Source organism: Monodelphis domestica, chromosome 1 (assembly GCF_027887165.1).
Source record: "Monodelphis domestica isolate mMonDom1 chromosome 1, mMonDom1.pri, whole genome shotgun sequence".
Classification (NCBI taxonomy): domain Eukaryota; kingdom Metazoa; phylum Chordata; class Mammalia; order Didelphimorphia; family Didelphidae; genus Monodelphis; species Monodelphis domestica.
The window spans coordinates 320,181,816-320,208,030 of NC_077227.1; the positions used below are offsets into that span (position 1 = coordinate 320,181,816).

The window sequence follows — 26,215 nt, forward strand, 5'->3', positions numbered from 1 at the left end:
TCCACGGAGATCCAGGGATTCCAGCTGTGGAATTTATGTCCAAGAGTTGCTGAAACATTCCCCACCTTTCTTGCCCTTTCCTCACCTGTGTTTCGTGCTGCTTGTCCTGCACTTTTATCCACACTTTCCAGTTCTGTTACTCTATTCTGGAGGGATTCCACACTGCTTTTCATACTGTCGGCCTCCTCCCAGTTTTGTCGGAAGGGACGTATCTCTTTGTCCAGTTCTTTAAGCTTCTCAGCCTGACTATCAATTACTCGCTTTCCAGGACAAAGAAGGTAAGAAAGCAAAACCAATTAGAAATGTTTGAAAATGCATCAAATGCGAAACAGTTGAACTTCAGACAAAACAGATGAAATTTAGACAAAAAATGGAATATGTTGATAAATTAGTAAGGTCAAGGATGATCAGCAACTCAAGTAAAACTGACCTACTAAGTTTTCTCTAATCTACTACAGGAGCTTCAATCCCTATTTTCAATGCCATACAAAAAAACCAGAGGGTTTTGTTCTTGTTGAATATATTGCTTTCCCAAGATTTCTTTTCCACTGACAACCACAACTGTATTTAACATTCAAAGTTTGAAAGATGAGGGCACCCAGATTGGAACTCTTCACAACAAAACCAGAGCAAATAACTCAGACAGTTGTATTAGACAGATGCATCAAGAGCATCCTTGAGGAGGATAAGAAGGGTACAAGCAGGCTTTTGAGAACATTTTTCAAAAGACTACATCTTAATCATCATATAATGTTCTGAAAGTTGTAGAAAATATTAGATTCCACTGTATATGTACACACACACACACACACACACACACACACACATACACACACACCTTTTCTAAGTAAAATGTGACCTTGAAGTCTCTCTGACAAAAAGGCATTTCCTATGTAGGTATCAAAACCATACAGAATTCCTTGAAAGATATAAGTAACAACCAAGAAATTTTTCTTGATGTCTATAGTTGTTGATATCAAAAGAAGCATAAAAGGGAGTTCAAATGCTTGCCAAAGGTATTTGCCATCACAAAAACAGATATCTAACACAAGAGTCTGAATGAAAGCAGGGCTCTCTACAATAAATGGCTTGATGGACCACCTACACACAGAGCTGGTCCATATACATATATATCTTCAAAAACAGCCAGCTAGAACTGAATTGGAGGAAAACAACCTGGATTGCATTTGGAAAATTGTACAGGGCTTGGATGACTACACACACACACACACACACACACACACACACACACACACACACACACACACTCACTCACTCTCATGTATGAGACAACTACCCTGCCAAGTAGGCATAATTATGTTCATTTTATAGATAAGGAGACTGAAGCTGAGAGAGGGTAAGTGATTTACACAGCTAGAAAATGTCTGAGACATTGATTCAAACTCGGGTCCTTCTAACTCCAAGTTCCTTGCTCCATCTACTGAGCCACTTAGCTGTCCACTTATTAAAAGCTTGTTTAGTTTCTTTTTCTGATATTGGTTTAAGTTGTTTTCTGTTTGGGCTATTTCATGCTTTTATTTGGCTGTCATATACATATATGTTCTAAAATAAATCCATTTCTTTCACAGTCTTGATCTTGACCTTTTGCTCGGGGCTCTTTTCAGAAATCAAATACAAGGCTGGTATTGGAAAGAGCCTTAACTATCTAGTCTAACCCCTCATAGTCAGAAGAGGGAAGTAAGAGACAAAAAGATGAAATAACTTATCCAAGACCCCATGGAATCTCAATGTAATTGAATTGGTAGAAATTTTGCCTACGGAGTAATTGGTAGATTTCATATGAACAGTGGTGAAAATAATAACAGCAATCATATAGTCACATAAGTCATTTGGGCAATAAAGATAATTTTATTGCCAAATTTGGCTAGGTTTCTTGCCTGCTCTAATAATGTCTATGTGCCAGTTTGTGACGGTTCTCAGAAACTTAAAGGGACTTTTCACTTCTAAAAAAAATTTTTTTTGCATGTATGAAAGATCAAGACAGCTCAAGGTGATTTAATTTGTCACGTTGTGAGAGTAATAAATTACATTTAAGGGGCAGTCCAACATTCATTGCATATAAGGGGGATAACCCTGTTACTCCCCACTATTTCTACTTCTCCTTTTAGAAACTTATTTTTAAACATTTAAGTTTCAGTACCTTTAGTATGTTGTTAATAATTAAAAAGGAAACTATGAACAGAACATATTTTTCATTAGTTACCTGGCTCTAAATGTCTTCCTCTTTTTCATCTTTCCAAGAAAGAAAGATTACTTGCATATTTAAAAAAAATATAACAGTAATTTCTCAAAAGAATATCATTTTTATGTGGATATGATTATTTTTACTTTCAAAAAAGTATATAATGCATAGCAAAAACTCCAATATAGGAATGTGTGCCTCTGTGTGTGTGTTTGATTTTTTTTTCCCATAGGGAAGGAAAGAGTTCTATTGGAGATATTAAAAAAAAACCTTTTTTTAAATAACCTAAGGACATCTAAGTGGCTGAGAGGACAGACAGCCAGGCCTAGAGATGGGAGGTCCTGGATTCTAATGTGGCCTCAGACACTTACTAGTTGTGTAACTCTGGGCAAGTCACTTAACTCCAATTGTCTATCCCTTCTGTCTTAGAATTCATACTAAGACAGAAGGTAAGTTTTAAAAAGGATAGTAATCTGATTACTTTGGAGTACTATAGAGTATAAATGAATACTAATAAGTATACTGTATTCCTCTAGTAGGCTGTAATGAGGCAAGGGACTCTCTTTTGTTTTTGTGTCTTCCACACCTAGAAGTGCCTGGTAATAATGGACACTAAATACATTTTTGTTGAAGTAAAATTAGGTAAGGTATTAGAAATCCCAGCTTACAATAAACCTATTTAGTGAAACTTACTCCAGCATTTGACTTCTGAATTAAAGCTATGTATGTCTAATTTATAACATGGAACACTGAACGAGGAGGCAGAAGACTTGGACCTCTTTGGGCTGCTCAGCGGCACTCACATTTGGGTAAGTCAGTCTACTTTGCTGGGTTTCTCTGCAATATGAGGAAGATAACGCCGGCATGTCTCTCTTTTCAGACGGTTGTGAGAACGGAATCAAATAAGACAACAATGGGAAGGCGCTTTGGAAGCTGCCAAGTACGATAACAATGAGAGGGATTAGAGTTGTTTACCATTACCCTCTATCTGAAGTATCAAAAATGTTCGATGAAAGAGATCTGAATCAATGAGATTTGAATGTGCTTCCAAGCGAGATTACACGGAACGCATCTGTGTAACATTATGTAGAAAATAGGAGGAAAACATTTAGGCCAATTTTGTCCTGGGTAGATACTAGTAATACAAACTACCGCCTCCATTTCCCAGGTGATTCAAGAATAGAACAAGTGAATATAAGGTGGCAGAGGAGTCAGTCTGAACTTGATGCAACTCATAGATGAAGAAAAGGCCCAAGCTGAATCTGGAAACCACTCAAGAGCAGTAGACTTAACAGTAGTTTCCAGGAGCAGCAAAGGAGAAAAAGATTTCATTTTGAAATGGATCTTTTAGTCTGAATGCATGGCATAATTTGAATGGAAGAGGCTCATTAATGCTTTCTATATAAATTACAAACATGATTTCATCCCTGAAAGCAAGGCATTTATTATAACATATCTGTGTGAAGAAGTGAATTTATAAATAATACATGCCCTCTATAAATTCACCTTTATTTAAATACTTAATTCCCAAATAGTGTCAAATAATCAATCAATATCAAGAATTATTCACTTATCTAACTGACTGGCATGTCTCAGTGTTCTAGTAACTAGTATCTCTGCATGATTGTTACATATAAATAAGCTAAATTTCAGGTAGAGTAAGGTAGAAGAAGGAATAGCTTAAAATAAATTCCTGGCTTCTTTCTGAGTTTGAGATATATTCGTGCATAGAATATATCTCAAATTAATTTTAATCCAACTCAACAGCACAAAAGTTCATGCTCTTGTGAATCCCCTAATCCAAGGATTTTTTCCCCAGTGATTTTTAGATATGGAGAAGTGACTAAATTCTGATCACATAACCATGACCTCTTTCATTTTCATTTTTCTCATCTGTAAAATGGCCAGAATACCTTAACTATCTAATAAGGAAAGGAAGACCTTTGTAAACTTGAAGAGATACAGAATTTTAGCTGTAAAAATATTAGTTTATGCCTTTTCAATTATTTCATAATTGAATAATGAGAAATAATTTTTCTAATAATATATAGAATTCTCTCTTTTCTGAAGTAGCTATAGGTTACACATTTCAGGAAGACTAATCTCAGGACTAATGTCCTTCCTAGGTCAATATTTAAAATAGGATGAGCACTTCCAAAGATTATTATGAATCTATACTGCTGATACTATTAAATGTTTCCTACTGAAGGAAACACATGAGCTATGCATGTATCTATACAGCATTCAATACTGACAACTTCAATCTGTAAATGTGTTTCAAACTATAACCATATACCCACTGCTTGTAGGTCCTAGAGCAAGTCACTTAACCTCTTGGGACCTTAGTTTTTCCACCTGTAAAATAAGGGAGTCTCTTTAACTATAAGATTTCAAAGGTCCTTTCTGAATATAATTTTTATGAACTTGTGATCCAATGTCTATGCAAAAAACCCAAACAAAAGCATTGGAGAAGTGGCTATTTGTCTGATAGATAATTTGAAGAACTGAAATTCAATTAAAATTTAAGAAATGCCTGCTGTGTTCTGGGTACCATGCTTTGTGCTGGGTATACAAAGAGAAGAATGAATTTCTGCCTTTAAAAAGTTTTTGTCCTGAAGGAGACAACATGCATTGGAAAAACTGATAGAAAATCTATACAAAATAAATGGCCAAAAATTTTGTGAGATGGAGTGGTAGGGGAGAGAGGAACACTAGGCATCACTTGAGCTGGACTGTGAAGGAAACCAGGGAGGGGGTTCCTAGAACTGGAATTGAAAAGGAGGAGCAAGAAATAAGCAACAGGGTATCCTAATTTAACAATTTTTATTTTATATGCTCCTCCCATTACCTTGTATGGACTTATCCCTCTTTTTTAATTATTATCTACTTAGTGACCATCAATAACAATAAAAATTTAAATAAATGTAAAAAAATGTATAAAACCACAAACTCCATATATTGTTGACAATCTTTTAAAAATTTATGAATTATATGTCTGTGCTAATATAAATACTCTCTGCTTTTGAGTTCCCTTTGGATTTGTTTTAACTTGGATACTTTTTTCTCTTGATTATTTTTAAAAAATGTAATCATAGTATGTATTATTCTTATTCTCTTTTCATCTCTTTATATATTTCCTTATTTTCTTTCTATTTCCAATATTTGTCATTTCTAATGACATAATATAATCCATTACATTCAAATAGCTTCTGACTTATCTCATTATAGATTGTGACAGGCACAGTGATGTAATGGCGAGAGCGCCAGCCTCAGTTAGGAAGCTGCAGTTCCAGTCTTGCCTCTGACATTCTCAGGCAAGACACATAACTTAATCATGCCAAGTCAATTGCATAATCTCTCAGGCCTTCTGAGGAAATTCTCCAAGACTGTAAGGTGTAAAACAGTGTTGATCTTCACTGGTAAGGGGGAGCGTGTCTTCATAAGGAGTTTCTGGAGGGAAATCACAGGCATGGAACAACATCTCTATTCACACCCATGTTATTATATCCCTCCCATCCCCAGAAGAATAGAAACTCCTCGATGGGCAGAGACCGTTGGTTTGGGTGTGTGTGTGTGCATGCGTGTATGTGCGCGCACACACTGCTTACAAAGCATCCAGCACTGCCCCATACAGAGTAGTTGCCAAAGCATGCTTTTTGAGAAGCTGCTAGGTAGCACAGTGGGTAAAGCCCCAGGTCTGGAGTGGGGAGGACCTGGAGACACCTCCTAGCTATGTGACCCTGGGCAAGTCATATTTAACTCGGAATGCTTAGCCCTTGTTGCTCTTCTGTGTTAGAACTGACCCTAAGACAGAAGGTAGGGGTCTAAAAAATGTCGGTTGACCAGTGGAATTGCTCGTTGGAGGGGAGTGGGAGGGGGTGGGAGAACATGAATCGTGGAACCATGGAAAAAAATATTCTAAATTAATTAAATAAATAAACTTAATTTTAAAAAATGTTGGTTGAATTGAATTTGCAATATCTCATTCCTACTCCCCCCCATATCTCCTAACATGTAAGTTTTTCGAAAGCCATGATTATGTCTGGTCTCATTTCTATAACTCTAGCACCTAGCATAATATTTTGCATAAAGTGGATATGAATAATTATTTGCTAAATTGAATTGAGTTTAATCTATATAGGACTCTTTAGTACTTTCATTATACAAACAATGGAAGACACCAGAGTTCAGTGGTTTGACCAAGAAACAAGGCAATGGTAAAATTAGGCACTGAAACTCGAGCTCCTGGTTCCCATGGCTGTGCTAATCACTAAACCATATTTCCTCTTGACTATTTCAAATCATGCTGTAACACTAATGAAATGGAAAGAATATCACCACTCCGTTTCATGAAATTAAATGCATATTCACGGCCTCCCTTCCAGTACAATTTCCACTAGCTCAAACTCTCTTACGGCCAGGACGCTTGGGGCCTGGGAGCAGCTGCATATGATGCTTAGGAAATCCTTGGGTGAAGGAGATTCAAGGAGGAGAAAAGAGAGAGGACCAGTCTCATGCAATGTTTGAGGCACAGGATACTTTAGATACTGGGAAATTTGAGGTATGACTTTAGTTTTTAGGTATGCATCAGTGAATGTGTATAGCGATTGTTAATGCACATAGCATCAGCTGATGCTCTTTATAGAGGGACTGGAGAACTAGCAAAATGAAAAGAGAAAAACCATGATTTGGCTGTATAAAAGTAACAGTAATTGCCACCATGTTTTTAAAAAACTATCATTTATTTCTAATTATCATGCAGAAATAACAATTGTAAAAACTAATGTGTCAGATTAGCTCACATAAGATTACATGAAATACTATTCTTGTTCAAATAAAACAAAAATGAAACTTTTCATTTTTTTATCACACTGGAAAAGTACCAAACCAGAAAACAGGGCATGCAGCTTTTGTCTTAACATAGTAGAGTTTTAATAATGCTTACCTGTAAATGAAGTATTTTGGATTCATTATTCCGGAGCATTTCTTTTTGTCTTTCAATTTCTATTTCAAAGCTACATATCTGATTGTGTAAACTTTGTATACTCTTGTTTTTTTCTACACTTTCATTCTGTAGCAAAGAAACCTGGAAAGAAAATTCTACAATTAATTCACTAACATAAGAGTACATTCTATTAAAGCACATCAAATAATCAAAGGGGGATGGGGAATTTGGATCTATTATTTCATTACTCTACCAATTCAGACCAGCAGCTGATCTGTAACTTTAGGTGTAGAGTATTTGTTAAGGTAAGCTCAGGGAAGGAATATCTAGATAGCACAGTGGAGAGAGCACCAGGCCTGGAGTTGGGAGAACTTGGGTTCAAATTTGACTTTAGCCACTTCCTTGCTGCATGACCCTGGGCAAGTCATTTAACCCCAATTGCCTAGTGCTTATGGCTATTCTGCTTTAGAATCAATACTGAATTCTGGGACAGACAGTGAGGGTTATTTTTTTTTTAAAGCTCAAGGAAGAGTGAGTATTCAGAAGGTGGTCAACAGTGTCAAATGTTGCAGCAAGATCAAGAAGGAAGAAGGTTGAAAAAGACCATCAGCATTCATAATTGATAGAATAATCACTAATAACTTTGGAAAGTGCATTTTCAGTTGAGTGATGTGGTGGGAAGAAGGAGGTGTGAGTGATAGGAAAGGGAGTAGAAGCAGTGAGTATAAAGAGTTTTCAAAGTTCTGAGAAAAGGAAGAAAGATATAGACCAATAGCTTTTGAGGGGACAATAAGTCCAAGTGAGAGTTTTTAAGAAAGGAGGAGACTTGGGTATGTTGAAAGGAAGCAGGGAAGGAGGGAGTGGCTGAGAGGTAAGTCTGGTGGCAAAGGCAGGCAGGTGTGAGCTCAAGGGCACATGCTGAAGGGTTGGCCTTGGAAAGGAGAAGGGTGGTCTCAGCAGCAGAGACTAATGGGGAAGACAGAAGGAACAGGGGATGATGTGAAGAAGTTTGGAGATAAAGAGAAAGGGAGAAGAGGTAATGCATGGTGAATGGCTTCAATTTTTTTCAGTAAAAGAAAGTAGACAACTTAGCAAATTCTATAAGATTAAAAATTCATCCATCTTTGAGCTGCCAACAATAAACAAAACTTTTTTCTCATGTCCACGAAAAAGAATTAGCAGGCTTGTTATTCCCTTATATTGTAGTAATATCATGCAATATGCTGAATTTTTGCCACAATGTACAAGATAACAGAGAGAACAAAAAATGGTTCAGATTGGTGAAAATATTTAGTTTGGGGACTTCTCTTACACAATCATACTTTTGTATATGAGGATCCCACTGTTCCTATAGCAGCCTTATTTAGAATAACTTACTGTTGTCAGGTTTATGGAAGTTATGGAAGCATATGGTTAATATAGCCTAGCAGTATAATCATTTCTAAAATGAAAAATGGAAGTATCTGTACCCAGAGATCATTCCTCACAATTCCCACTCTAGATCTTATGCTTTTGTGTTTTCTAAAAGGGTGTGCATCAAGTTTAGTGCTCAAAATTCTATGACCCTATGATAGGATCATCCATTCCATATTCCAAATTTCCATTTGATTTTACATATTTTTAAAACAAGACCTATATTTTAGAATGGGATTTTAAAAAAGATTAGCTATATTTCTTCCATGATAACTTCCATAAAACTTAACTACTATAGAAATAATATAGTATTAAGAGTGTTTGTTGCTTCTGCCTCTTTAGGTACTGTCTAAAAGGAGGACATTCAGTTTTCGGAGGCACTTAATAGGCTGCTATATTTAAATCTAGATGTCTGGTTTTTAAAGCCCTTCACAATCTGGCTTCAACCTATCTTTCGAGTCTTAATCTATATTATTCTCCTTCCTGAACTCTACAGTTTTATCTTTTTCTCTATTCCTTCCGTATGGCAGGTACTTCATCTCCCATCTCTGAGTTTTCCACCTCCACAGTGGACTTCCTGTCTTGCTTCTGCTTTAGAGAATCCCTCACCTCTTGTAAGATGCAACTCAAGCACTGCCTTCTACACGAGGCCTTTCCTGATCTCTCTAATGGCTAGTGCCCCCCCCCCCCATGATTTCCTTGTATTTTATTTTGCATTTATTCTGCATATGCTTCTAGATGTATATATGGTCTTCTCTGATAAGAGTTTTTTCCTTTGAGAGTAAAGATTATTCTTTCCCTCCCTCCTCCCTCCCTCCCTCCCTCCCTCCTTCCCCCCTCCCTCCCTCCCTCCCTCCTTTCTTTCTTTCTTTCTTTCTTTCTTTCTTTCTTTCTTTCTTTCTTTCTTTCTTTCTTTCTTTCTTTCTTTCTTTCTTTCTTTCTTTCTTTCTTTCTTTCTTTCTTTCTTTCTTTCTTTCTTTCTTTCTTTCTTTCTTTCTTTCTTTCTTTCTTTCTTTCTTTTTCATTCTCAAGGACTAGCATAGTACTCAGCACATGGTAGGTACTCAATAAATGCTTTCTCACTGATTTTCCAAATCAAGGATGAAATCATCTCTAAAATTTCTGATCTGAGAATTGTACAATGAAAAACTAATTTATACTATAGAACAATAAGGCATTCATTTTTATATGTATTGCCTTCCGTTTATTTTTGGAAACAATGAATATATAAGCTATACTAATGAATAATATTTCTACAACTTCAAATTAGAATTATCAGAGACAAGTCTGGAAGGAACAAGCTTGGCATCAGCATACATTCAGATTTCCCTAAAGATACCAAAAAAAAAAAATCAGTGCTATGCCACATCTTTGAACAATTACCAAGAAATGAGGACAGCTAGGTGGTTCAGGGGATTGAGAACCAGGCCTTGAGATTGGAGCTCCTGGGATCAAACCTGGTTTCAGACACTTTCTAGCTGTGTTACCCTGGACAAGTCACTTAATCCCCATTGTCTAGACTTTATTGCTCTCCTGCTTTGGAACCAATACACAGTATTGACTCTAAGACTGAGGGTAAGGGTTTAAAAAAAGAAGAATTACCAAGAAAGGTAAGACTTTCATATTTATTGAGCTGATACATTAACCTTTAGCTCTCATCTTTGATCTTCAGACTTCTGCCTTGCCATAGAGAGTTAATTTTAATGAAATTAAAAGTGTATTCATAAAGTAAAAAAGAAAAATTTTTGCCACCTTTCTATATGAGAAGAAAATAAGTCATGTGATATGTGGCTAGCTAGTCTAGTAATCTGGTATGTCCTGGGATTTCCAGTGATTCAAACCATTCATTCTAAACTGGAAAAAGACTACAAAGCAGGAAGTGAGGAAATTAGCAATAATGATAACCATCCAAAGATTAAAATGGTCCATCAGTTTTATTCTAGTAGTCTCTTGGAAGAAGCCTTGGAAACATTACATTTCACAATTATAAAGCTTTGCAAACTGGATCAAGTGTTATAGGGAGAAAAGTCGACAACTTGTCAAAATAATACTATGTACAGGTTGAACTAGATTAACTGAAAGAGTGAAACTAGAACCACAGCCTCTATCTGATTAGAACACTTCTGCCAGGGTACAAAGATTACAGTAAATCATCTCTGAGGAGACAAGTGTGGCAAAATTAAAACTGTACTATCTTGCCTCAGTGTTAGGATAGAAAATACACTAGAATAACTACAAATATAAATGATCCTGAATCCTATGCATATGATTAAAAAAAGAAAGTGAAAATAAAGGCACACGTCTACATAACATTCAGAGAAGAAACCAGATCATGACAAAGCAAATAGTAATGTGGTATGGAGGAAAAAGCCCCATACTTCAAAGTCAGAATCTTGGGCTGGAATACTGGCTTTGACACTTACTTCTTGTGAGCTCTCTGGGCAAATCAGACTCTCTGAGGCTCAGTTTCTTTCTCTGTAAAGTAGGAATGAATCTCACTACTTGATCTCACAGTTACTTGTGTGAGGAAAGCACTGTTTATCTGAGTTTTTATTCCCAGAAATTCTAAGCACAATCTAGTCCATGCTCATAAAAAAAGCAGCATGAATAAGCTTGTACTTGTTTTATTTTGCTGATATTTAGATACAAATTATTATTTTTTGGTTGCAATTGTGCATGAATAGAAAAATAGCATGTTTGAGAAAATTAATCCATATTTATTTTGCTCTTCACAAATATTACTTGGCAATTTAAAAACACATTTTTTTAGAATAAGAAGGTGTTTTGTTTTATATTGCATGAAAATATTTTGGTTTAAAATCCTGGGCTGCCTCTAATACCTTCCCATAAAAATTTTCCTTCAAAACTATTTGCAGTAGGCTTCAAACCTCAAGGCCTAGAGAAAATAAAAACTTAAGTGAAGCTAGAGATTCTATTTTGATAAATAAACCACAAATTGGGGATTCTACAACAAATACCCTGTTTGGGACTCACTTTCTTCATTTGTAAAATGAATGGAGATATTAGATTAAGTGATCTCCAAAGACTCCTACAATTCCAAATGCTGTCATCTTAAGCCTTAGGGGCTAGCAGATTTTTCCAAGAGAAATTTAAGATTTCTCACAGGAAACATCACAGTATATGCTTTCCCCATAAGAGGCATCAAAATGGACATTAGGATGTCAGAGTTCAGAGCAGAAGAAAACTAAAGATATATTTGAAAATAAAAACAAAAGGAGGGAGGAATGGGGAGGAGGTAAGGATGTTCCTATTTATAAAGTAAACCTGCTCTGGATATGTAGCTTTCCTAAGATTTTCCCTGAAACTCCTCAGTTTTAGAAAGCCCATAAAAAGCTGTAAATATTATTTTTTAGTATTGTTTCTTTAAAATTATTTTACATATTCCATTATTTCCCAATTATATACACAATAAAGATTAACAATCATTTTTAAAAATATTGAGTTCCAAATTCTCTCTCCCTTCTAGATAAGGTAAGCAGTTTGATTTCAATTATACCTCTAAGGCGTGCAAAACATATTTCCATATTAGCCATATTGCAAAAGAAAACACAAACAAAATAAATAAAAAATTTAAAACTCAATAAGTATGCTTCAATCTACATTCAAAGTTCATCAGTATTCTCCCTCTGGAGGTGGATCCCATTTTTCATCATAGATCCTTTGGAACTGTCTTGGATCACTGCCTTGATCAGAGTGAAAAGTTGTGAATACTGAACTACTTTTCCTTGCTGTCTCTCTGCAAGGTCAGGGGATCAAGGAGAGCAATTCAGTGTCAGACACTCTGACTACATAAATGTTGTGACAGTGAGGTGAAACTATTACTTAGTTTGCTTTTCAATTAAAAATCAACTGTACTAAAAAAAAAATCAACTGTACTCTTTCATGGATAAGGCTTAAGGCTTAAGATCAGTCATGGGATTATGTTCTTTGGACAATATGATACTGTTACATTCATTCAAAAAGATACCAAATGCACACAAAAAAGGTTTTGTTCCCTCCATTTAAAAAATTATTTAAATTTAACAACATGAGTAAAAGCTGTATGGCTGTACCTTTTTCTCTAGAGAATTACTCCATTCTTTCAGTAAATTAACATGTTGCACTGCAGAGCTGGCCTCATGAGTCTTAATTTGCTGATTTGTTCCCTGTGAAGAAGAATGCAAAACATTAAAATCAAGTTTATTGTTTTAAAAACCTATAGAAAGAGTGTAACACAAAACTTCAAAACCAATACTAAATCTGCTTATATAAAGTTGATAAGAAACATTCAAATCAGGGGAATAGATTTTAATGGCAAATATTTGCCAAGTGAGGTACATTTTCAGATGAAGTAACTGACATGTCTTAAGTAGATGGGAACATAGTCAGTGGAGGGGAGAGGAGTTAAGAAATAAAAATGTAAAAACCCTACATGTAAATTTGGATTAATTTTCTCCTAATCTTCAAGAGAGAATTTTCTGTTGAAATAATTCCTTTATGATAAATTTCATAGGAATGAGCATTTTAAGTCACAATTTTATTTTAAAATTTTTTTCATCAATAATATAAAAGGTACATTGCAGTTATAATTAGAAACTGCCATAATAGTCTATTGAAACTCAAGTCCAATTCAGATCATATTAAATTGTATAATATAACTAATCTAACAACAGAAAATAGTAATTTGTTCATCAAAAAAATCAAGATTTGCTGTTCCCACACAGCCTAAAGATTTTGGTAATTATAAAGGTTACATACAAACGTATATGATATACAGAGTACATAAGATGTAGACCAACTTAGTCTCTTCTGAACAGAGGCACCATTAATTCACTTGCTTAAGAAATGAATTTGTATGAAAGTCTATATTGTTTTAAGATTCAAAATTTAAGAAGCCACTAGAAAAATGTCAATGATCTCCAAAACATATACTCTGTATAAAGAATATTTATATATATGTCGATATAAATTTAGATATATACAAACATATATATGTACACAAAGAAAATGAATGATAGTACATAAGACATAACAGTGGTTAAGGGTCAGCATTATTATTGTGGAAATAAAAGAGAAACCTAGGTAATTAATAAATATTTTACTAATAAAATACTAAGGTAGAATTTATTTATAGTACATTACATTTTAGGGGAAAGTATTTTATTTGGGATATGTTTTCCCTTCTCAGAGTTTTAAAATGTCAAGATATATATTTAAATGAAAACTCAATCAAAATTCGCTGGCCATCTCAGACATAATTAAAAAAACAAAAACAAAAATAAAAAACAGGTTTTTCACATTACATATGCAGCAATAACATAGTATGTTCTTACCATACTAGTACATTGTATGTGTGTGTGTGTGCTTATTAGTAACTGTCCTGCATGTTACCTAGTCTGGGAGGAAAGGGGGTGTTAAGGAAAGAATGATGGATTCCAATCCTGCTTCAAATGCACTCAGTACTTGAATGACCCCTCACCAATCACTTCCCCTTTCTTGAGCTTCAGGAACCTTAACTGGAAAGTAGAGACATCTTACTTCTCCTACTTATTCCCACAGGGCAGTGGTGAGGAATATGCTTTATAAAAGTCAAAGTACTATAAATGGGAAGTGTGGAAATATAAACTAAACTTGCATCTAGATTAGCTATGTTGAAATCTGACTATATAAGTAAACATATATGTAAACATTCATTTTCCTACATATATATACATATATCCTATAGTTTTTTGTTTGTTTGTTTGTTTAACCCTTACTTTTTTTCCTAGTAACTACTCTAGGACAGAAGGGCAAGACTAAGCAAATGGGGTTAAGTGACTTGCCCAGGGTCACCCAGCTAGGAACTATCTGAGACCACATTTGAACCCAGGACCTCCCATCACCAGGTGTGGCTCTCTATCTACCCTGCTACTTAACTGTCCCCGTCCTATAGTCTTCCGTGTATTACTCTACAGAAATACTACAAATGCTGCAGATACTAGAAATGGCCATCAGTTCAATGTTTCTTTTCAAATAAGGTAAAACATCTGCTACAAACTCTTTAGAAAAATCCCAAAATATAGTATTTGTACTTTTATTTTTGAAGAGACAGCAAAAGATGTTCTTACTGTAGAAGTTATGAATGGAAAGACAACTTCTACCTCCCCAAAGTGATCTGATGCCTCAAGACATCACAGGAATAAAGAGCAGACACCACGACCTGCTGCATACAACTTAACTCATTCATACAACTAGATGTTTCTGCTTCCTTATAAAGGCTAGAGGAGTCCAGAACTTGCAATATTAAAATGTCAATATAAGTTTCTCTTATTGCAGACTTTCAGCAATTGAGAAATATAATCATTATATACTGACCTGAAAAGTGCAGCCATAACGCTTAAAACTACAGGTACTTGGGGCATTAATACATTCTGACAAATGTGCATTCAACTGCAACGGGAAAAAAAGGTGAGTTTTGGTACAAACGTTCGCATGATAATGCTCAAACATATTAAGGGCACAGATCATCTGGGCTGCATTACTAAGAATGGTGTTTCTAAATATACAGGTGTGTATATTATCTGCTTGCTAGACTCATATGCAGCAATATACAGTATACCCACATGTATACACACACACTAATATACAGAAATACATTTAATATAATATTTCTTAAAACTTGTAGTTTCTTCAGAACAAATTGCTCAAAATGTGACAAGCCATCTGCAATGCCAGAATTAAAAAACAAAAACAAAAACAACAACCCAAAATGCACATTTATGGACTAAAAATGAAAATTGCATGAAACACACAAATCTCATACAGTATTTTTAGGATGCAACTGAATCACACATCTTATTTACAGTACACAGGAACACAAAGTGAAAAATATTCTCAAGGCAAGCTTGCACAATGTACAATTAGTCATGGGATCATTAGAGATGAGTTTTTTCCTCTTTTGAGAACAATGCTTTCTTCTCCAATGTAGCCTTATAATGACTGTTTGGCATTTAATCTTAAAAAGAAACTCAGAGGTGGTATGTGTATGTGTGTGTGTGTGCATGTATGTGTTTTAATGTTGATCCACTAAACTGTGGAGAAAATTCATATGAATTGGGAGAGGAAAACTCCTTCAGGCAAAAATCCTAGTTCGACTGAAATGTTCTTTATTAAATCAAATTAATTTGTCTCTCTCACAAATGATTACACGATGGTATTTTAAAAGAATATACTATTAATTTTCCTATGCATAAATCTTAATATAATTATCAAGAATAATCTCCCTAAATATAAAAATTAATATTTAAAAACTCAAGGGGTGCATTTCATTTATGGAAAATAATTAGACATCAATTCAGGTGCCAATGGTACACAAAAGTGCAATAAAGAGTCCAAGGAAGTTATTTTTTCTGTTCAGCATAGCTGAAGTACTCTCAGCTCATCTTAGTTTTTCATACATATTAATAAATACAGATTTATTTTCTAGGACCAACTCCTGGTTTCCCCCGTATACAGAATGTTCATTTTTTATATGTTGGCATTTATTTTACAGTAAAGGAGGAGATGGTACCATTGATTTAAGACATAATTTTGAGGGAATATATGACATGACTTCCCTACTCCCCTGTCCTTTTAATAATTTTAGAATGTACAATTGTCATAGACCTGTTCAGAGATCATTTTTACAATGACCACTGCCCAAACAACTTTTTAAAAAAGGGTACTGTGCCAGAATAAAGCAACATTTTGTTAATAATCAACTATAATCACATTTAGAAATGTTTCCCTTTCTATACCATTAAGTAATCATGAACTACAGGGTAAGAAAAATAGCTACTAATCCTATTATATATTACCAACATTTTTGGAATGAGAAAACAGATGAATAATGGTAGCAACAATACTGTACTATGTGTATTTATGCATAAATATATCATGACATACATTTAATGCTGCTGCAGGAACGATCTGCATTTTATGAAAAAATGTATCTGAGCAATCATCCAATCATAATATTAAACTACTATACTTCTTTAATGTAACTATATTATAATATCACATTTATATATATTATCAAAGTATCTTTCTATATGCATTTTCATTTAAAGTGTCTTGTCCTTGAGTTATATACCTAAAATAATCAGAACGATTTCTTCCCTTGGCACTCTGTTTCTTTCCCTACCACAGATGATTCTAACGTAAGTGCAAATATGTTAAGCTAATGGGTTTGTTGATTTTCTGCTAGTGAGGCCATACTCTGAACAGAAAGTGCTGTTTATTCTCCCCAAGTGGGCCACCTAAGTATTCTTCTCAGAACTCTGCAGAGCTTTGCTGACCCAGCAGGAGTTTCTTGAATGATGGTTATGAGAGGAAATTAGAGATATAAAACATCACCTCAATGTAACCTCCATTCATTAATACTAATGGACATTAAACAAAAAAAAAACCCCAGATAATATTAGCAGAAACCTAGACTAAACAGAAGACTGAATTCTTAAGGAAAAAATTAGAACAGGTTTGAGACAAGATGGAAGCTGCTTATCCTATCGTGTCCAAAAACAAGTAAAAAAAAATGCCATTGAGAAAAGGATGTTTTATGTTGAAAAAAAAATAGGCATTTTTCTCAGATTAGAAACTATTTGAATGGAATGATATAGACTGAGATAAATAAAGATATAGATATGGCTATCTATGGACAAATATAGATATATATGTCTATATATGTATATAAAGACCTATAGTCCACCTTATCTGCTATCCTAGTAACAAGAGGCAATATCAAGAGGTTCGAGGTATGGCTAATTATTGGCAAAATGAGAGTCTCTGAAGTCCTTTCACCTCGTCTTTGATCATCCTTTTGCATCCCCTTGAGCTTGTGCATAGCAGCTTCACAATGTGTACTAGTAGCGTCCCATTCCTTCCTAGACCCTTTCTGTTTCAGCTATCTCGTAGATATCTGGTAGAAATAAAGTTGTTAGGAACTGGTCTCTGCTTAGGTGTTCAGCAGGGAGAATATTTATATTTTAACAGGCAATGCTAAGTCCAAAAGGCCTTTAGAAACCAAAGGAATAACTCTCTGGTGATGGAGTTTCAGGTCCCTGTGAGAGACATTTCGAAACAGTGCATGCGGCTTTCCTGGAACCAATTTCATCATGCCACGCTCACCCTGACCCTGGCTCAGAAGTGAGGGTTATACCGCTTGTACGAGGTGGCCTACTCCCCTGCCAAGTCACTTCAGCTTTCTGAGTCTCAGTTTTCTCATCAGTAGATGGAGAAAATGATTTTTGCACTACTTGTCCCATAGGGTGGTTGTGAGGGAAATGCTTTGTAAACCTTAAAGTGCTATAAAAATGGGAATTGGCAACAAAAAGTTAGATTGCTCTCCGACCGGCAGCTAGTGATCTACCTTATACAAGAAGGAATAAGATCCTGGAAATTTTGTCTAAGATGACTCTGATTTTATCGAATTGAAGTCTCCTAAAATTTATATTCATCTCACACACCACTGACAAAGCATCTGAGCTATGACTCTATTATTTGTAACTGTGTATTTGCTGCCACTGAAACACAATGACAGTGAAGCCAAGTGTCAATAGTGCACCACTGGAGAGTGAGGCCACAGGGAGGGAGAGGAAAGGGCAGCAGCCTGGGGCTAAGAAGCCTCAGCATTAGAGCTCCGGTTCCACCCAGGAGCTGAGGCAGGAGGCAGCAGGGGTCAATGGAAGGAGAAATGGACTTGGGGTGCAATGTGGATTTGAACCCCATCCCTAGCACTCTGAATTTCAGCCTCCTTATCTGTAAAATGGAAGGATTGAACTACACACCTTCCCATTTTACCATTCCATGAATCTATAATGTAACTGTAGATCTACTCAATGTAACTGTAGATCTTGTTATAAAGTTTAACTGAAAATTACTTTTTAATATTATAGTCACTATATTCTCAATATGATCTTGGAATAATTTCATAGAATTTACATATGCATATATGTAATAATAAAAATATGCATGTACATATGTAATGCCACCTCTTTTAATTTTTTAAAACCCTAACCTTCTTACTAAGCATCACTTCTAAGGCAAAAAAGCAGTAAGGGCAGTGCTCAGGGCCACAGAGCTAGGAAGTGTTTGAGGCAAGATTTGAACACAGGTCCTCCCATCTCCAGGCCTGTAACTCAATCCACTGAGCCACCTAGCTGCCCCTTATTTGATTTTGAAAGTGTCACTCTTTTTCCTGAGTTATATCTAAAATAATCATAACTGTGTCTTCTATATTTACCATCTTCCCTCATCTCTCTATTCTCACCATTTGTAGGGTCAGAGAGAAAAAAAACGAATATTTTTAGCCAAAAGAAAAAAAAATTTCCAATAGAAACTGGAAAGGGACTTAAAATTTTAGAGCTCGGCAGAATCTTTAAATAAAGAATATCAGACCTATTAGGAATCTCAGAAATAGTACAGATCGCTTATTTTATAGAGCAAGAAATTGAACCTAGAGATGTTGCAACTTGCCTAAGTCACACACCTTGTTAGTAGTACATCAAGAAAGAGGAGACAGGCTTCTCATTCCTCATCTCTATTAGAACATTGTGTACTCAAGGTCTTTAATCACCTGAGTTGCTATCCCTGAATTGTTGTTTTTCCCTAGAAAATTTAGATTTGAAACTATTTGGTTTCTTATTTTAATTTTTAATCAAATGGTATCTACCTTCTATCAGAATTCAAAGCTTTCATTCATAAAATCTCTATCAAATTGGTGCCAACAGTCTAAATTTCTTGTATCCTAGATGATTTCTTATGCTAATTAAATTCTTGGGCTAAAAAAAATTCCATTTTCAACACTGTCATAAAATTTAATTCATTGTTTCTGATGAGATGATACAGATGAAAATGTGCTACTACAAATTTATTTTGAAAAGGGATATGCAATGAATAACATAAGGAGGCATATTACCGCAAGAGCTTTTTTCTCCCTATTCAAAGAAAAAACATTTTTACAAAACCATTTTTTAAAAGTTACAAAACCACATCCATCCACCATTTAATATTCCATCAATTTAATACACTTCATAGTTTAAAGAGCAAATGAGTTCTGTAAAAGCCAAGAAGGTCTCATAATCTAATCTAAACTTCTAAAACTAGTAACACTGAATAAGCAGCTATTTACGGTTTAGCAATTAGTAGAACTATCTTACCTCACTCCTCAAAAGTGTCTGAACACTACATTTATGTGGGCATGAGACAACAACACATGGACACTCTGTATCTTCATGTTTCTAAAGAAAAGAAGAAAAAATTACTATGAACTTGTTAAAAACAGTCTTATACCTACCAACTAGCCAAGAATTTTTAACTGAAAGAAATAAACCTTTTATTACTATCATTCCAATAAAAACTTGTTTATGTAATGAATGTAATTTAATATAAATATTATATTGATATAACATTATTTGAAAATGTTTTGTATTTTGCTTACCAGAACCTCTAGCCCTTTCTTTCTAAAAGGATCTTTATTATCTGGAATGTTTCATATTGTTGTACTAAAGAATAATCTCTGGTATTGGATAAATAAACTTTTAAGAAATTAACGTTTCAAGCTTTATAGAGCATAAGGGGAAAGAAACCATTTCATTCCCAGTGAAAACATCAAAATCCTGATTTATTCAGAATTCAAATAATCACTTGCCTTTACAAGTCAATAACAGTCACATTATTTATAAAATGATAGATTTGTATATTTATGCATATCCTCATACTGCTCCAGTACTTTAAGAATTCATGGTTTCATTGGCCCCCTTCACCAATGTAGATGACAGCCAACTCCTCTAGGCCTTAGATGGTCTTCATTAGTTTCTGTGGTTACAAATATTGATCCCTTTGATGACTGATGATCTGGTGATGAAGTTTTCTAAAATTAGCTTGGCTAGTTTTCAGATAAAAGATGCATAGTCTGTCATTGGGCTTATACTCAATCAAAAAATATTTATTAAGGATTTACTATATGCCATGTACAGTGTTAATCACTGGAGATATTTTTTAAAAAGCAAATAAAACCACTATTTCTGCTCTGCAGGTAAACAGGGGCAAAAACAGGCAAAAATCAGAACCTACAAACCAAATACAGAGCAGATAGAAGGAATCTTAAAGATTCTACAACTACAACTACAAGTAGTTGGCAAGACCAGGAAAGACTTTCCAGAAGAAGGAGTGCTGGAGCTGAGTCTTAAAGGAAGTCACAGATTCTAAGAATTTGAGGTGATGAGGGAAAACATTCCTAGCTTGATAGGACCTGATAAAGCTTTCCATTCTTTTACAATAAATAGCCTTCAAAAATCCAGTGACTTCCATATGAGGCATCAGAAGATTTTAGTGCTATCAGTAAGCTTCATTTAGAAACCTCAAAATGGAACCTCAAATTCAAAGAACTCAATGATAAATCTCCTCCTATATTTTTCATGTTCTAATAAAATAATCAATAAACCAATTAAAATTTTCTGAATTCTAAATATAGTAAACATGACTTTTGTAACAAACACCTTAAATTTTCAAATTTAAATCATTTAAAATTTCATTTTATGGTTATGATTAAAAATCATGAAAGATTAAAGATTATAAATAGGCTATTAATACTGTCTCTGCTAAATTAATGTAAGTGAACCTCTGAAGGTTTCCTAAAATAAGCAGCTCAAAGTACCAATGAAGAAGTAATCATTGTGTTATTCAGTTCATTTGGAAGTGAATTTTAAAAACCAAAATTTAACACCACTGATAGATTTAGCTCTCTATGATGGTGTTAGGCCATTTCTAACAAATGCTAATAGATAATTTGCTTTTTTTTTGACAGGCACAATCCCAAAATGAATTACTGATCTTCTACAAACCCCAAATAAAATACTTTAATTCTGCTTTGCTGAGTTACTGAAAAATGAAAAACTTCTTCCATAAAAGATGATCATCTCTTACAACCAAGGTATGAAGCCAAAGAAAGAGGTGGACACATAAATTCATTAGCAGAAGATCCCCGAGATCTCCATGGGGAAACTTTGATGCTGCTGTCTCATGTGACAGGAGCCACCTGGCCTGTGGATGGGCAGATGCAATGTGGTCAGTTGGAAAGAGTGCTGGATTGGGAGTCAGAGAAGGTTTGAAATCCTTAGTCTGTTAATTACTATCTATGTGACCAAGGGCAAGTTTTGTAAAATGAGAGGGTTTAGCTAGATGATATCTAAAATCCATTCCATGATTTTCATTTTTAAATAGAAAAGCCCTAGGGATTTAAAAGGGTCAAATATTTCAACCTTAGATTAAAAATGGGGCTTCTCTCCTCTATCCCATAAACCAACAATTGATATGGAGCTGTTTGAATTTAGCTCCATTACCACTACCAAAATTCTCAGGTGGGCCACCTTCCTTTATTCATGGAAGTTGTTCAATAATCACTAGATTAGGCTGCTGAGAAAGAAAGGACTTCTTCACCTTTGATGCCATACTAAATTAGGATAAGCTGTAGTTTGGAATAAAAATATGAATGTATTAGTATCACAGCTGAAATACAGGGGGAGAAAGTCTTAGTCCTTGCTTGGCATAAGACTCATGGAGCACTTCATTCAGTGCACATTATGTAATAATGAAAGGTCATGTTTACACAGTGCTTTAGTATCGATAAAGTGCTTTCCTTACAACAAACCTGCAAGGTAAATAGTCACCCAACTAGTACATTTATCAGAATTGGGATTCCAACTTAAGGGTCCTTTCTTTAGGCCTGGGGCTTCTCTCACACCATACCACACATAGACTCCTAATTGGGAGAATACCAACATTTAACTTCTTTGGCATATCAAAGAATATAGCCCAAAGGGAATCCAGCTCATCAAAAGATCATGCTTCCCTAGTTCTTTTGTTGTTGTTGTAAGATATATTTAAAGTCTATGAGAATACCTCTATCACTCTTTGGTTTAGATGACAAAGTAAAGATGGCAATTTTGTCAAGATCACTCCAACTAGAAGCAGCACAGCGAAGAGGCAAAATCACTGGACATGGAAGCAGAGCACGATAATAAGACTGCTTCTGAATTCCCAGGCCAGAGGGTTGAGAGCAGCCGAGATAATCAACATGAGCGCACTTTTCCCTTTAAAGCCCAAAGCACTATATAAATACAAAGTGGGAGCATCGTCCTGTCTACATTGAGCCCCAGATAATATGCTATCACAGGATTGAAGCATTGGAGGGGGCCTCGGCATTCATCTGGTCTAGCCCATACCTGAAAAAGAATCCCCACTATAATGTACCCACAGAGTGGTCATCCAATCTCTGCCTGGAGACTTCTGGCCCGGGGAACCCCACTCCTTCCTAATGCCTCCTAATCCATTTCTGCATATCTCTAATTGTTTTTCCTGATAACAAACCTAAATCGGCCTCCTTGCAGCTTCTACCCATTGCTCCTAGTTTAGTCTTCTGGAGAGAACAAAGGTCTCACCCTTTTTTTCTACAACAGTTCTTTACTCCTCAAAAAGAACTATCATGATTCCTGGCTCTGATTGGTGAGTTTTTGCCTTATCTCAACTTTGGAACTCATCTCCCTTAGGTGACTGTTGTGAGAGGAGTCCTTTAGAAATACTAAAGAATTATGGGAATATGAATATATGACTTTTATTTTTAGAAAAAAATTGTGAGACAATCTATTTGATACAGAAACTTCAATCTGAATTGCATAGAAGGTAGGAGTAACTGAAATAAGAAAAAAAAACTTCACCTGCAGTGTAATCATGGGAACTTGGCTTTTACAGTACTGGCATGTGGCTTCTCGGTATTTACATGACTTTTCTACATGGTCTTGTAAATCTTTTCGCAGGATTTTTTCTTTGCAGTCAGCACGGACACATGGAAGTTCTTCAAACTGGCATTCACTTTTTAAATGTACCTATAAGACAAAGGACATATATAATTCTTGCTCTTTGAGATCACATTTAATATGAAATATGTCAAACAAAATGAGTACTGGCTCTAATCTTAAATATGTAGTTCTCTGTCTGAGATTTTTGTACAGTTGTACAGAGTAACAGATTGAACAGAGGCCATATTGTGTTTGAGGATTATTTTTCTGATGCTAAACTGTGCCTGAAGAATTATGCTAGCAACATCTCAGGTACCCTTCTGGGGTGGGAAGCTTGTTCTTATTTGGTTGCTACATTCCAATTTAAATCACCTTAAGGCAGAATTTCCCAACCTGTATTTGATGGAACCCTAATCTTCACACAATATAAATGAGAGTTCTGTGAGAACACTTCTAAAGTAGAGATATTTTCTCCTCTAAAAAATTTAATATGAAATTATGCAAGAATAACAATACTATAAGTGACATTTAAAAGTATATAAGACTGATTTAAAATTTTTTGCCCTCAAATATTCTAAATTTCCCTTTATTCTGAGGGTATCACACATACATATACACACTCACAACTATCTGATGGGGTTATTTAATTGGCTAGGACTTTTGTGGGAGAGGAGGTGGCCTCCTTTCGCACAGTGTTCTGTTGTGTTTTACTCTCAGAATAATGCCTTGGGTAGGGTTACAGGTTAATAGTTAATAGTGATTTTGAGGCAGAAACACTTGGGGAATTGCATAAGTGGTCTAAGGGGAAAGTTTCTAGATCTCAAATTCCTGGCCACCTCCTCCCTTTCTCTTTCCCTTTCTGAGAATAGATTTGAGAGCAGAACAATTTCCCAGCTAAAGAGATGACAGCAATTTGGGCAGTAATAGTTACAAAAAAATGCATGGCTTAAGTAGACAAGTGACTGTCCATTTGGTTTAAGAAGAAGTAATATTTCTGAACTCAAACCTTCTATGTAGAAGTAAGATTTTGATTTCCTAAGTGGCCTAATCTTAGAATATTGCCTTTTATCCAGAGAAGAGAAAATTCTTGCCAGCCTTGGGAGTTGCCTTAAGGATAACCCTGAGATAGAGAATTCAGGGATCAGGACAAAAGTCCTACAAAAGTAGGGGGTAAAAGGGGTTTCCTGAGCAGCCTGGTTCTTAAAGAAAGAAGATCAATCACATTATAACCTTGCAACTGCAGCACCAACAAAAGAATCTAAGGCCATCACTGGGGGAAAGGGGAAGAGATCAGGGCCTTGTCATCTTATTTTTAATTACTTTAATTAATTATTATTATTTTATTATTTTTAATTAATTAATTAAAATATTTTTCCATATTTATCTGATTAATTTTCTTTCCTTCCCCTCTTCCTTCCCCCTTCCCAGAGCCAACAAGCAATTCCACTGGTCATCCCTTATTATTAACATGAATATTTCAGAAAGCATGAGTCCAACAGAAATGCTAGTCTAGCAGATCCCAAGATTGTCCTCTGAAGAAGTCTGTGTGAGAGGAAGTATCACCAATCTGGGAAGGACTATGCAAGACCCTCTAAGAAAGCTAAAGATTCATCAGAATGTTGGAATGTTCTCTTCCTCACAAGAAAATGGGTATACTAAGAATGCTTTATGGTTTTTTTTCCTATTTATGTTTATTTTGGACTCCATTGAATCCTATACACCTATTGCATTTTCTGTGAGGATAGAATAAAAGCTGTCCTACCCTGAGAGGCATTACTTTTTTGCCTACTTTTGTAAAAACCTAAGCATGAGCTAAACTGGCAATTTTTCAGAGTAAACTCTGGGTAGGAACATAATGAACCAAAGTGAGACTAGGACCCTTTTAGGTCAACCTCTCTGTGAACTTAGAATTTTGGTGGCCCTAGACCCTCACTGGTGAAGCCACGGCACAAGTACATAGCTGGCACTCAGGGCTCAGTTCCCCCTCTTCCCAGTGCTCAAGGACAATTTTTGCATGCCCCACCCCTCTGTCCAGCCAACCAAAGCAAGCACTTTCTCCCTCAACTCTTTCCAGTGTGTCAAGGAAGCTCATCTCCTCCCCTTCCTGAGTAACTTTAGCTGTCTATCAAACATTCCTGACATACCACAGTTACACCAGGGTTGTGTTGGTGTATGGTGTTCTCCGTCAATAAAGATAAGGTTTGGGGAAGAATAGGGGGAGACCGAGGAAAAGACCATGGGAAAACCATGAGGAGAAGAGACAGAGCAGAAGGTGAGGGGGAATGAGAAAGATACTGGCAGGCTAGGCTCCACGCGGTCAGGTTACTTAGGAATGACTGTCTACCATTCCTAATAAACTTTATAAAATATATATATATATATCTGGGTAGAAGAAATATTATTATTTTTTAATTATTACACCAGTAATGGGGAGGCTCACAGACAGCTTGAGTTTGCCCTCTGGGCACTCGAACTAGAAAAAAGTTCACCAACTCAGTGTTAGACCATGAGCCCTATATTACATTCCAGACAATTTTGGCTATTTAAACTTAAAAACCATGCCAATGTTAAGGAATTCAGCTTCTTAATATAAAACTTAATAACCAGTGGTTCAACACTCACCAGTAAATGTCCTAGGGTTAATTGTTCTGTACATCCTCTGCTTTCATTCCTACAATATATTTGAAGAGCCAGAATTTCTCTCTTACAGCAATTATCTTTAAATACCTGAAATTGAAAGGTACTTATTTCAGAGGATTAGCATTGGTTAAAAAAAAAAAAACCAATACATCAAATAAGGCAAAAAGCTTTTAATAAAATTATAAAATCAACGTTGAAGTG

General features: G+C 35.4%; 1 protein-coding gene across 5 annotated transcripts in view; it reads right to left on the minus strand.

Moving 5' to 3' along the window:
• Window positions 1–26,215, minus strand: part of TRAF3 (TNF receptor associated factor 3) — a 157,816-nt gene that overhangs the window by 9,862 nt on the left and 121,739 nt on the right. For all 5 annotated transcript variants that reach the window (XM_056811222.1, XM_056811221.1, XM_056811223.1 and 2 more), the window contains 7 exons: window positions 25,997–26,101; window positions 23,294–23,461; window positions 19,736–19,816; window positions 14,916–14,990; window positions 12,635–12,727; window positions 7,149–7,289; window positions 86–260 (listed from right to left, as the gene is read on the minus strand). In XM_056811222.1, the coding sequence (XP_056667200.1) occupies window positions 86–260; window positions 7,149–7,289; window positions 12,635–12,727; window positions 14,916–14,990; window positions 19,736–19,816; window positions 23,294–23,461; window positions 25,997–26,101 (838 nt within the window). The remainder of the gene's footprint in view (window positions 1–85; window positions 261–7,148; window positions 7,290–12,634; window positions 12,728–14,915; window positions 14,991–19,735; window positions 19,817–23,293; window positions 23,462–25,996; window positions 26,102–26,215) is intronic.